Genomic DNA, 13454 nt, shown 5'->3' on the forward strand with positions numbered 1-13454 from the left:
AAAACACAGATGCTAGCAATTTTACACTCCAATTTAGAAAAAAAATCAGAGGAGGTGTACTGATTAAAAAATATACACTAGGTGAAATTAGAACAAACTAATTCATTCCTAAACCAAAGGATACTTATAACATAGTTGAAGAACTGATTGTAAACAAGGCTGTTTTGCTGTATGACTTTCTTCAAGACTTCGTAAAACAAAGCTTCAGACTTCGGCCAATCATATTGCAGTAATACCACCATGTGACCTAGTGATGTGTCATCGCCTTTCGAGGAAAATGCTTTAGACTGCAAAGAAGAAGGTATGGTTTTAGCTTTATTGCGCCCTAAAAATGTAATGACATCAAAAAGTTTTGAAACTGGCTTAAATATTAGTTAAATAAATGACTCTGATAAATCAGGAAAGAATATGGCATGAAGGTTTACAATTCTGCAAATAAGACATCATTAATGTGAAGCATTTCTCTATTTTCAACAGAAAAGCCTCAAAATGGCACATTTCAAGGGAGATTTTCCTTTAGAAAACAGTGTCCACAGCCATCGCCCATGTTCATTTTTTGATATTTTGTGCAAAATTATTATACCTTAAGAGCAGCCAGAAGTAGCTGTATACAGTATGGGAGAATCTCAGCTTCTGTACACTTTGTCAACCAGAGTTGTCTGCCCTTGGCTCCTGTTGGCTCTGATGGATTTGAGACAGGTAATCTGTCATGTGTATATGGCAGATCTTTAATTACATTCAACACCAACTCACAGGCTTTCTACAAAATAGGATTTAGAAACAAAATTTAACACAATGCAGGCTTCATAAACTTGATGTACTTGTACTCTTATTAAATACTTAGATATGAAGTTCCCCTAACTGGATTACAGTAAGTAGAATGAAAGTGTCACCTGTCATAAGTATTTTTGACTTATAACTACTCACTGAATATTTCTGCAGACAATAAAAGCAGCAGGCCATTTGCAGATTACTTCTTAGTTGCATGTTTTCCTTTATGGCAGATGAAAAATTCTGGAGATGTGCAATGGCATCTGTGAAGGCACCCTGTCCCCAAGGAAAAACACATATTTTCAAAATTACTAGCATTTTAAAAGATTGGAAAGAAAATACTTTAAAAACAAGATAGCCATAGGAAATAATTACTTATCCGAGTTTTAAGAGCTACAACTCCTGTATTCCAGTTCCTATCATTACCTGATAAATGAGCATGTCTGTCTGGAAATGTCCCATCCACGTCCAGGTCTCCATGTGCCAGATCTCACACAGCTTCATAAACTCTGTCAAAATATCAAACATTACATAATATAGCTACTAAAAAAACTCGACCATGTAATCTATACCCTAAAAATCAATAAATGCCATCTAATTGATAAAGTCTGATACAGCAATATATATGTTGACAAACAATAAAATTAAATAAAAAATATTGGTGATACTTTGCATTAAAAATTGTATACTTTATATATCTGAACCTGTTTGCAGTTCTGTTGTTGAGTGCATGAGCTCGTAACATTTGAAGGCTGTGGTAAAGCTATTGATAATCCTACTAGAGTTTGTAAGACACTCTGCTCCCACTATTGTAGGATTGCCATCTGATTGTACTTTCGCTTTCTTTGCTCTGTGAAATAGAAAATTTTCTGTAAGCAATACTTTGATCTAGATTTTCTGACATGCGGTGGAAAGTCATTGTTTCAGAATTTAAACCAAGATTTATTAATTACATGGTATGCATACAATGAATGTAAACAGTGATTGGGATAAGCTAGGGAGTAAATGTGACAATGGCACACTCCTAGTCAGTGTCAATGTGACATTTCAAAATTCAATGCGCCAAACAGACTTTTTAATGGGACATTTCCTAGTTACAAACTTGCAATTGATTAGTTGCTGTTAGAATTTCAGTTGACTTTACTTAATTGAAATTGTCAAATTATTGAATGACAACATTAAAAGATACAAAATTCGTATATTTAAATTCGCAAGTGTCAGAAAATAAATAAACACTGCAAATTAATTTCAATTCTTTATTTTTTGTCTCCGATGTTTGACATCTTTAAAATGATTTAAAGCCTGGTTTAGATCTATACTGCTTCCCTCCAGTTCATGTTAAATTTTCGTTTTGTTTTTTTTCCTCCGAGACTACATCATCAGTCTTACCGCCAGATTCATCTCCATTCATTCTGTCAGCATGTTATACTTCTTCCGAGTCATTTTCTACCCATTTACTTGAATTCTGTTTGTTAGGATTGTTAAAATTAAGAAAAGTCTGCCCTTTATCGGTACGAGGTATTTTCTTAGGCAGCATGCTGCACGCCTGACACCAGTTTATTTCGTGCGCATTAGCCAATCAGAAAACACGTAACTGTTTGATTAGATACTGGAGAAAAGAAAGTCATAAGAACGCTTTAATTGAACGACATTAAATCCTATTTTATCAGCGTAAATTGACAGCGATTGTTTTGGGAAATAATACAAGCACTTGGGGGAAACCTCAAAGTTTAAAAGTATGTAGTGCATGATTATATATGCGCCACGATGGCGCAGCGTTTTTAATTTTAATGTTACATTTTAAAATTTAATGCGACTATGGCGCAGGGTGCGTGCTTATCCCAATCACTGTGTAAAATACACTGAAGGGAGTGGAGTAACAGGCTATAAAGCTTATTTTGGCCAGCTCCCACATTACTCTTCCTGAGCTAGAAATTAAAATTTTTATCTTGTAGTAGCTTTATCAATAAATATATTCATCTTCAAGAGTTTGACATCTGGTTTATGACAAAACATTGTTTACCAATTTCTTTTTTCAAAAACATGGCTCAAGTGAGTTTAAAACTGTAAACTTACTGTGGTTCCTCTTCTGAGGTTTCGTTTTCAAACTTCTCCATAAGAACCAGTGGGGTGTGGCTGGCACTGGGGCCGAGGAATGACTGGGGGTCTACACTGCTGACATAGGTATACAGACACTCCAGGAACAGGACCACGGTCGTGTACAACACCTGTCGAGTCTGCTCAGGTGAGTGGGACTGACGAGCTCTGTTATACAGGCTGTATATGTTCTTATACTGGATTTCTCTGTAAATTAACCAAGGAAAACCATTGTTGAAGACTCTTGTACCAATTTTATTCCTTTTCAAATTGTAGAAAACACTAAAATTTAGCATCCTCCTTAAACAGCAAATACAAGAATATTCCCACCCTTGGCCTATCCTGTAGGACTCACCTTGGTTCACTAAACAGGTCGGGTGGGACGTCCCAGTCCATTAGCTGACCCAGGAGTATGAGGAGCTTCAGAAGACTCCCCCAGGGATCGCTGACCTGACACTCCTTGTCAAACAGGCCAGGGATACTCACTCTGTTACTTAACTTAGTAGGAGACAGCATCTCTATAACATAAATATAGTCATTGTTCATTTGTATGATATATTCATTGGTCATTGCTATGAATACCATGTTGATTGTAAATTGTATTGTAATAGAGCTCAAGTGTATAAAGACAGAGGTTCAAAGAACAAGGTCAAATCTTCATTGCTCTGAGGGAGATGCTTAAAAGGTTATTTTTAATGTCAGAAAATATTTTCAAAAAATCAAGCATTATTTTTTATATGCAATCAAGTATATACTTTTAGTAATCCATTTCAAGCAAAAAAAACTTTATGTATACTGTGTATAGGGTAAATAAACATTTATTTGAATGATAAACAGTTAAGATTTAGTGATCCACTGAACCTGGAGAATTTCTGGTATTTCCGTTAAAGCTTGGTGACTGGGTGACATACATGATGTAGAATTCTACAGACATCTGTAGCCATCTGTAGACCTGAGCTTTCTGCACCTCAAGTTTCTTTACCTTCTGAAGAACTAATGGTAGGACATCACACACTGAAAAAGAGTTACAGCATTATATGAATTTAAAATAAAAATTGCTACATTCATTGTTCTGGACATTTTCTCTCTATAATAATGATATTCAATATACTGTATCTTCAAGTAAATCAATTTTCTCAAATGAAATTCATGGAAATTGAATCCCAGCTTCCCCCTCTAAAAAAAAAAACAGTTTAACCCAGTATGATCAACATGAACTTTGTGGGAGAAGAAACTGATCTAATTTTTTAAGTGCAGTGTTTAAATAGGAGGTTGTTGGGTTATGTTCTAGTGATAAATCCACTCAGATATAGGATCCTGTTTGCCAGGCAATAGCTTACACTATAGAGCCCAGCTAAAAATTAAAATTATCAGCATACACCTACCAAATAGTTTTCTGTAGCAGTTGACTGGATACTTGATCTTTGCTTCCAGTTCTGCTTGTTGGAGGGTGTCAAGTAATTTCAGCTACACATAAAAAATAAATACTGTGATTTGTTAATCTGAACTCATACAATAGGCAAAAGTTTAATCATATCATAATCATATCCAAAATACCTACCCCATGCTCAAACACCAGATTTGGGAACTTCCTCATGGCCAGGAGGAGAAGTCGACACTGTTCAAGAGTATTACTGATTTTCTGTGCTACACTGAGTAACATCTGGCATTGTGATGGTGTGGAGACAGCAGCAAAAATCTCTGGAAAAGACAGACTTAGATTGGTCATAGTCATTGTTAACACAGCTTACAAACCTATCACAGGCAGTGTTAAATGCAAAGTTATGACAATTATTCATAAGAATCTAAAATGGGAAGATATGAATTTCATTATAAGATTTTAAAATTTTCATACACATATGTAATAATCACTTAATGATGATAAACTTTTACTCACCAGTAAGAAAGTTCTTGTGGCTATTTGCTGACATTTCGGTTTGAAGAATTTCTAATATTTCCTGTATTTCCTCCCAAAGTTGAGATTCATTTGGAAATAAAACAAACCTAAGAACATATTCAATATCTATATGTAAGATTATGATGTAGACATCATTTAAGAGCAATTAAAGCCATAAATTCAATAGGGAAAAAAGGGCATTAATAAAGTTTTAAAACCTACATTTCTTCTAGTAATTTTGCTGCCTCTTTTACATTTCTCCCAGCTTTCTCCAAAGAATATGCTTCAAACTATCAAAATAAAATAGTAAATGTTGTCTTTGTACATGCAGTTTTAATGCTGGTATATTTGCACCAACGGAATAATACAGGGAAAGTGAAAACCTCTGTAATGTAATTATGAAATTTAGAGGTCATACAAATATTACCTGGATATATACAAAGAGTTACATTTTGGTGCTGTGCAGCAATATCTTTCAAATGAAGTGTTCTATAAATACCCTGGTTAATTCTGGTAATGCATAAATAGCACATAAAAATGTGCCTCCTTTGAAAACTTATCAGATTAATGAGACGTAATTACTCCAGATTCTGAACTAGGTCCTAGAAATTCAGTGAACTTGAAGGTTATGTTTGGAAGAGTACTGCTTGAGATTTAGGAGAACTTCAAATATTCGTCTTAGAAATAGTCGACATTAGTTCTATTCTAAGGGAAAATTTATGTATATTCGACCACTGGGATGATCAAAAGTTGACCTAGTTATGACAAGTTTAGATTATTAGAATCTATGTTGTGTGACCATATCGCATCGTACATGTATATGGATTTTACCATACATGTACATGGTCCAATGGATAATATATTGAATTCTGATCAGGATCACTCATGTGTTTTATTAGATAGAAAGAGAATTTCCATGAAAATATTTGACTTATGGAATAAGCTTGATGTCTTTTCTTCATGATTGTATAGAAAACATCGATATTGATATGTGTGTTGATAATCTGTAAAAAGTAAGATAAATTTTGTGGCACACAAAGAAACAGCATTCTTTTCTTTATCAGTAATCTGCAACCAAAGCCTGTAAGAAGTGTTCTTTTTTGTATTACCGTTAAAAAATGAAACAGCTTACCAACAGACATTACGGTTACAATGTCACTTCTGATAACATGGATAAGATTTTTAGAGATCAACAGCTGAATGCTGATCAAGTGACCAACAGCAGACCAAGAAAAAAACTTAATTTATTTTATTTAGACTTTTTAAATCCTTTTTATAAATTTTACATGCAACATCAAACACATCTATCAGAATTTGTAATGCAACGAAGAAACCAAGACAGGGGGGAGAAGAAAAAAATCTTATTTTATATGGCACCTGTGGAAAAAAATTTCGACGGTTCAGAACCTGTCATACTACCTGTATTGAAAAGTTGTTAGGAAATAAAGATCTGGCTGTTATCATCCAGGCTTTTGCTGCATATGGATTATTCTTACTAGGTTTCATACAAGCTCTAGCACGAGATATGAGCCAATTTTCATCGCTCATAGATTTTTCAGACATGGTTGCAGCCATGTTTACAACAATGGATTGTCGATCTCGACCTAAAAATAATGAAGTATTTTTTCAGACAATTATCTTAATCAATCAATTGAATTCTTACACAAGCAATACATATGGTATTTTTAAAAGCACAAGAATTCTGCCCACTTTTGTTTAAAAATCCTACAAAATCGTTTTTTATTTATTTGAACGGGATCGGGATTCATAACAGAAAGAGTAAAAAATGAGGCAGACGATTGATGATGGGATCTACCTGTTAACGATTTAATACTGATTAAGTATGGATTTATCGATGCATGGTTTGTGAAAATATTTATAACTTATTACACGTAATTATTGCCTACGTTTTAACAGTAATTAGAAGATAACGGAGGCATGTATAATAGAGCATATGTCTCTCATCTTCCCAAGTCAATGGTTTCTGATCCACTCCGCTCCACATAAACATTTTATGCGGAGTGGAGGGGATCAGAAACCCAAGTTGACTTGGGAAGATGTATGTCTCTGGAAGATATCACTGGATATGGCCAGAAACCAGGCTACATAAACAGCTGATAAACAGTCCGTATCTATATTGTAATCGTATAACAAAAAGATAAATAGAAATTGTACCCTAGGGTACAAAAGTATCACCTCAAAACAGTACCAGTTTTATGCCATATATGAATTATTCTCTTATTAGTCTCAAGTCAAAGCACAGGGGCTTGCACCTGGCATGTAATAATTATTTATTTTAGAAAAATCATATTTAACTTTAAGAAATGACTCTAATTCTTGGCCAAAGTATTCGATATAACCTGGTTCGGGTCAGTTTACGCTTTATAAACTGCGAAGCAGATTATAAAAAAGCGTAAACTGACCCAAACCAGGTTATACTCGAAGAATTTGGCCAAGAATTATAGAGTTATTCCTTATAATTTAATTTTAAAATAATTAATAAACAACCGTGGATGTAAAATTGTGCTGCTTTTTATGAGTTCAAATTTGCCGCTCAATAATACATCCCTAGTAACAGAAGTGATTGGAAACTATGACTGATACACAGATCTAGCAGCCATGATGTTTGTTTACATTAGGTAAGATCAAGCTACTGTTTGAACATGTTGAAGTTAAAGGTACATTTATTAAATCTGGAATTTTCCATGAATCCCAAGGACTGAAAAGGAGGGGATTGCATGGATACAGATGATTCAGCTGGTTGTCAATGGGGTGTGTCTCCATACCAAACCAGGTTATTAAGAAATAGTTTGCATTCCTTTTTAGAAATCAACCAGTGAGAGACTAGAATACAAACAAAATTAAATTATAATTTATTATTACTGACTTAGGGATGTACGAGTACCCGGTTAAGATCGAACGTCCGAGTATCGAATACTAAAATCGGTACTCGGTTACTCGGATGTATATTTTTGAATATTTCTAAGCTTATTTATTAATGAATTAAACAATCTGTTTTAAAAGGTAAATTACTCATTGCACTTGTACATACAGTAATTAGGGTTTCCTACTCCTCTAAATGACCGTTATCGCCCGTGGCAGTGTTTATACAGTAATTATCGTGACCAAGCGCCTGTTACCTGGCTTTTCTCACCTTCGGCTGTCTTCTACCCTTATTTTTTGATTTTCTTTAATTATTTGTTTTCACTGAACATCTTTTAAGGTCTGTTATGATTAAATAAATTAGATAATTTTGTCAATTCTCCGAAAAGCCGGTATAGAGACAGATGATATTACACGCGCGACTGTTGATATGGTTGTGTTTCATTACATGCCAATACATGTACAAATAGTTGACGGCAAAGGCAAAAAAAAAAAGATGTCTATCATTGCACAAAACTACAAAATACCGTCCCGTGATACTATAAAATCTAGGATCGAAAAGTATACGAAAATCGTAAATCGGCTTTGTTAGAACTTGGTCAAGTTCAAGTTGTACGACTGATATATACAATGTACCTTGACGTGCAACAAAGAGTTACATTACAATTACGGAGTAGATTATTTTTTTTAAACAAAAACACCATGAACCACTTACGATTTTATTTCCTGTGTTAATCTGATAAATAAATTGAACTTAAATAAATGTTGTATTAAATTTCGTCGGGCACGAAGTTCTAATCATTGTTACAACAGAAATGCATTTACGTGTAAACCTCCTATCAGAGCATGTGGTTTTATTTCTACAAGTGTTTACAATGTTTTACATTTAAATTTACTTGTTCATATTTATTTACACTTTTATAATTTCAAAAATTGACCGATTTGACATCCCTAATTACTGTATATGATTTTTTTTTTAAATAGCAAGCCCCTGTGGTCAAAGGCCCCATTAAAGAGCATGCACTTGCTGACTGTTGCACAAGTTGTTTGTACAATTTTCATCAATATGCATACCAATTTCAAATAGATGTACTTTATACATGTAGACATTTACTCAGGTGTTACATTCTAGTTTAAAAGATAATATTGTCTTGATTATCTGAAAGATTGCTTATAATATCTCTCTTTTACAGAATGAGAAAATCATAAATTTACTGGATGTTCTTAGAAGGTTGAAAATAGAATGACAAAATTAACTATATGAAGTATGTCAGAATTTCAGTCCAAATACAGTAAGTCAGTTTTTAAGATAAATTTCATCATATTCTTTCATAAATCAGAGGCAAAAATGGAGAGCATGCATGTGTGTACATGTATTTAATATTTATTTTGGGGAAAAGTGAAATGAAAAAAAAAAAATAAATTTTCAATTTAAATAATTAATCATGATGTTTATCTTTCAGTGTTCATTTAATATCTTCATGAAATAATTGTTTCATATATTTATTCAGCTCTAAGTTTTCTGGATCAAAGTACATGTACAAGCAAACAAGTAAATTCCTGTGATGTAGAAGCCATTCAGAAGAGAGATCAAATTTCCCATGAAGATGGCCTTCTTGAGGCAAATACATGTTCCAGGTATAAATCTATTTCTCATGCAAAATGATAGATAAACTTTTCAAATATGTTTAAAAGTCGATCTTAAAGATAAGTGTTGAATATTGTTGTTGTTTACATTGCATGGGGATATCTTTTAATCAGAATGAATAATACATTGTTTAATTAGCCTTTCATGATCGAAGGTTAAAATATCAACTATAAAATTTATATTGTACTGCCAAATTCACCAGTACATTATACATTATAACAAAATGTATTAACTTACAAGTGCAATTTTTTTTTATACTGCCTACCGGTACTTAGAAAGGCTGAAGTTTTCACAGGAAATTATAAAAGTCCTGATTTTTGCCATTTCAACAGTGGACAGTCCATATTTAGTAAAGGTAAGTCATACAAATAAAAAAAAAATCACATTTTAGAATGAATGTATATAACCATTTGAAAATCAATGAGTCTTGAACATGCACTGGAGCATTGTCTAACATTTAAATGATAAATTAATGACAATATAACAATAATACACTATTAATATACATAACAAAATAATAAAACCAATTTTAATTTAACAGACATCCCCAAAAAGCCAACTATCATCCTATCAACTGCTGTTCATTATTCAAAGTCTTTCAGAAGTGCAATTAAAGATCCACAGAATGCAAGGTTTATACATTTTATAAATATTTCACTTTGATTCAGATGGGGCTAGCTATAATTTAGTTACTGTATTGTCATTGATTTTGTCAAATAAGTCAAACAGGCAGTAAAACCAACTGTAATTGCTTCAATGGTAATGCAAAATAAGTGCTAACTGGTAGTTCAATCTCAAGAAAAGAGCTATTTTCATTTTAAATCCCAAAGTATGTACATGAATGATAATGATGTAATCAATCATGTTGTGCTTATTGAAGCAGACAAAGGATTGATATTGCAAGTGGCATACAACAGCTGAAGAATGGAGTAGCCTCTGAACTTCTGGATTACTCCACTAGGAAGAAAAATAAATCCTGTACTTTTGCTGAGGTGCACAGATCCTCATCATTATCATCAGCTCAACTAGAGAGGTAAGTTTATAGTTAAGTTTGTAATGATTGATATACATTTAGATGCAATATATTATCTTCATAGCATAGAGAAAGCAGTGACAAAACAACAAGGAAGAGTAATAATTGTTATTTCAGTAGTGGAATCACCCCAGAGACGAGTGATCTGGAACAGAGTGGAGGAGCATCAAAGACAACAGACAGCGTCTTCAGAAGCACCACTGGTACTAGTGGATACAGCTGCTGGGGGGAGACCAGTTCTAGTGACTGGTCTGTGGGGAGGAAAAAGAACTTGAGCCTGTCTGAAACCCCCCTACCTGGAGTGACAATGACTCCACACACTAATTTCCTTCCAGGTATCATACAAGTAGATTAAAGATTATCCAACACTTTTAGTCCAAACAGAAAGTTTGATAAACTTGATTCTTTTTTTTTATTTTATTTATTTTTTTATTTTAAAACAATTCTATCACAGGTAGTAGATTTCTTTTCATTAATACTAACACCTTTCAAAGATATAATGTTTATATATTGATTTATTTAATGATAATACATGTAATTTGAAATATTGATATATTTTGCCATTATGATAGCAGGATCAAATCTATTCAAGACACCTCTGAACATGAAAAGGAAAGCTACAACCTCTTCAAGTAAAGGAATGGTATCCTCTTTCTTGGGAAGTTCATCTTGCAAATCTGTGTAATGAAATTTTTTTATTGCAATATCATAAATAGCTGTTGCCCACAAGTCCTTACAAAATCATATTTTTTTGCAAAACATTTAAAAGTAAATGTTCATAAACATGAAGTTCTAACCTTACACACTAGTGGCTCTACCTCTGTGCTGGGATCTGGCCGTCAGAGATCATGTGACCCAAAGTCTACACCACACACCCGGTCAGCTGCCATCAACCCTAACTCAGCAGTCATTGTGGGTAAGTGGAGTGTATATAAATTTTTCCAATGAAAAAATCAAAAGTACTTTGGGAAATTGTCATCATTTTTTATGCCTCCAACATAAAAAAGGCAGGGCAATATTGTCACCTTTTTTCCATCCCTCATTCTGTCAATCTGTCATTGTTATTGCATCAAAGTTAGCTTTCCAGACATTTTTTTGCTCTTCTGAGTCTAAGGCTCGAAGAGCCAGTGCTTTAGCCATTTGTGTGGTGTGCATCACCTTTTTGGAAGATGAGCCCTTTTCAAGAACGCATTTGCCAATATTTATTAAAATTGGCACAGGGTATCCTTGGCACAAGTGCTCTCATTTGTACTACAAATAGATTTGTTACCTTTGAATAAGGTGAGATAAAAACAAAAGTAGTGGTTGCTAAAAAAGACTTTTCTCTCAAGAACCATTGTACAGCCCAGTCATCATCAAACTTTCATTTGAATTACAAAACACACATGTATATACACCATTTAAAAGAACATGCTGAAGCTGTTTAAAACTTATTATTAATCATGTTTACAAAGAGAGATTTCAGTCTGTTTTGCTTTTCAGCACTTGTAGAGGGACGTGGCATGGCAAGAGGAGAGATAGGATTTGCCAGCATTGATTTGAGATCCCCAACACTGAATTTATCTCAGTTTTCAGATACTCAGACATATGTACAGACAATCACCAAGCTGCACAGATGTCAGCCTGTAGAGGTAAAAGTCTGTTATTGTTAAAATATTGTAACAGTACAAAAGAGTTGAATGCTACTGTAAAATCACATATTTCCATGGGGTAAAATTTTCAGGGTCACTATTTTTGAAGAATTGTTGAGTATTTATAAACATGCATTCATGTCTATGACATTTTACATTTCGTGGTGGACATGAATTCGTGGGACTCTTCATGTCTCTGTAACAACGAAAATTAAGCCACCAGGAAAATTAATGATTTCACAGTACATGTCACAGGCACCTGACGTTACTTATCTTTCTTTTAATAAAAAAAATATACACATACCTAATAATAAACAAGGTACCCATCGAAACCTGCCATCTTGGATTTTCGAAGTAGGTCATCATTTGTATTTTCGTCTGAAACTCCGTCAAATAAATTCCCTGCAACCGTATCCTTTCTGTGGCCAGTCTTTCGAGGTCTAAACTTACGGACACTGCAGCCAGAAAGGCTCATCACACTTGCAAATATTGAAAATCCCTCGTCAAACTCGACCTACTGCTTCAACATTCCGAGAAATCGCCAAAGGGGGGCCGGAAGTTTACATCAATATGCTAATGGGAAATCCGTATTTGTCAGTTTTGTGGTGGATCTAAAGCGGCGTGTTATAATTACTTTGAAATTTTAATAAATATTTCGATTATAGAAATGAAAAAAAATGCAAAATGGGAAAAATAAAACACTTCTTATAAATATACCTGTAAAATATACTGTATTGATCTATACAGGTCGTTGCGTTCGAAACAGTCTTGAATAAAAGAGGGGGGTGCTTGAAAAAAAAAAAATCAACAACAAATCATCTAGAATTAATTGAATCATTTTCAAAAAACAATAGACTGCAAACCATCAAGTTATATATATATATATATATACATATATACCTGGCATATTCTTAATTGAAAAAGGAGAGGGATCACACTGATAAAAGGATATGTAATGAAATCAAATATAAGCCTTTGCAACATGTATTAAGTATAATCTGTCAACAAGAAAAAAATAAAAATGTCGCCATGCCACTACTTTATTGCAATACATAAAATTGCAGATCTCAACACTCCCTGGGATAATTTTAGTGTGGACCCCCTCCCCGTCTCACAAACGTGCATACATACTTTAAATAAAGTCAATCTTCTGCATGGATAGCGCTCAATCAGGGCATCAATAATGACAGTGTTATTAATCATATTTAGTGCATGTAAGTAGGGACTTAAAACCGACTCAATTTGTCTCGAAAATGTTCATTGATCAGCTAGCATGATCAGGCCGATCTTCGACATTTACAAAATATAATCGTTTTGATCAAGCTTTATCGAAATTATATTGAGAGAAATAAGATGAATGTTCTTATATATTACGTTGTATTATTGTCTGAATTATTGTTTTTGGAATAAGTACTAACTTTCGCCAGTTATTTTTAAAAATAAATCGTACAAATATATTGACCAATCAAAAAAGGGCTTTCCCTAAGAATTTCA

General features: G+C 33.6%; 2 protein-coding genes across 2 annotated transcripts in view; one reads left to right on the forward strand and one right to left on the reverse strand.

Moving 5' to 3' along the window:
• Positions 1-10716, reverse strand: part of LOC134270332 (integrator complex subunit 10-like) — an 11112-nt gene extending 396 nt beyond the window's left edge. The window contains exons 1-14 of the mRNA XM_062752553.1: positions 10626-10716; positions 6185-6369; positions 4988-5055; positions 4766-4872; positions 4430-4569; positions 4254-4335; positions 3730-3882; positions 3224-3386; positions 2848-3075; positions 1476-1621; positions 1198-1280; positions 928-1047; positions 584-760; positions 125-287 (exon numbers count right to left, since the gene is read on the reverse strand). Coding sequence (XP_062608537.1) covers positions 125-287; positions 584-760; positions 928-1047; positions 1198-1280; positions 1476-1621; positions 2848-3075; positions 3224-3386; positions 3730-3882; positions 4254-4335; positions 4430-4569; positions 4766-4872; positions 4988-5055; positions 6185-6369; positions 10626-10671 — 1861 coding nt within the window. The 5' untranslated portion in view covers positions 10672-10716. The remainder of the gene's footprint in view (positions 1-124; positions 288-583; positions 761-927; positions 1048-1197; positions 1281-1475; positions 1622-2847; positions 3076-3223; positions 3387-3729; positions 3883-4253; positions 4336-4429; positions 4570-4765; positions 4873-4987; positions 5056-6184; positions 6370-10625) is intronic.
• The window catches only part of LOC134270333 (mutS protein homolog 4-like), a 19392-nt gene continuing 14759 nt past the window's right edge, over positions 8822-13454 (forward strand). The window contains exons 1-9 of the mRNA XM_062752554.1: positions 8822-8940; positions 9160-9286; positions 9572-9651; positions 9838-9928; positions 10177-10329; positions 10447-10664; positions 10905-11010; positions 11139-11245; positions 11812-11960. Of these exons, the coding sequence (XP_062608538.1) occupies positions 8916-8940; positions 9160-9286; positions 9572-9651; positions 9838-9928; positions 10177-10329; positions 10447-10664; positions 10905-11010; positions 11139-11245; positions 11812-11960 (1056 nt within the window). The 5' untranslated portion in view covers positions 8822-8915. The remainder of the gene's footprint in view (positions 8941-9159; positions 9287-9571; positions 9652-9837; positions 9929-10176; positions 10330-10446; positions 10665-10904; positions 11011-11138; positions 11246-11811; positions 11961-13454) is intronic.

Source organism: Saccostrea cucullata, unplaced genomic scaffold (assembly GCF_032062105.1).
Source record: "Saccostrea cucullata isolate Sc308-1 unplaced genomic scaffold, CSIRO_AGI_Scuc_v1 ctg203, whole genome shotgun sequence".
Taxonomy (NCBI): Eukaryota; Metazoa; Mollusca; class Bivalvia; order Ostreida; family Ostreidae; genus Saccostrea; species Saccostrea cuccullata.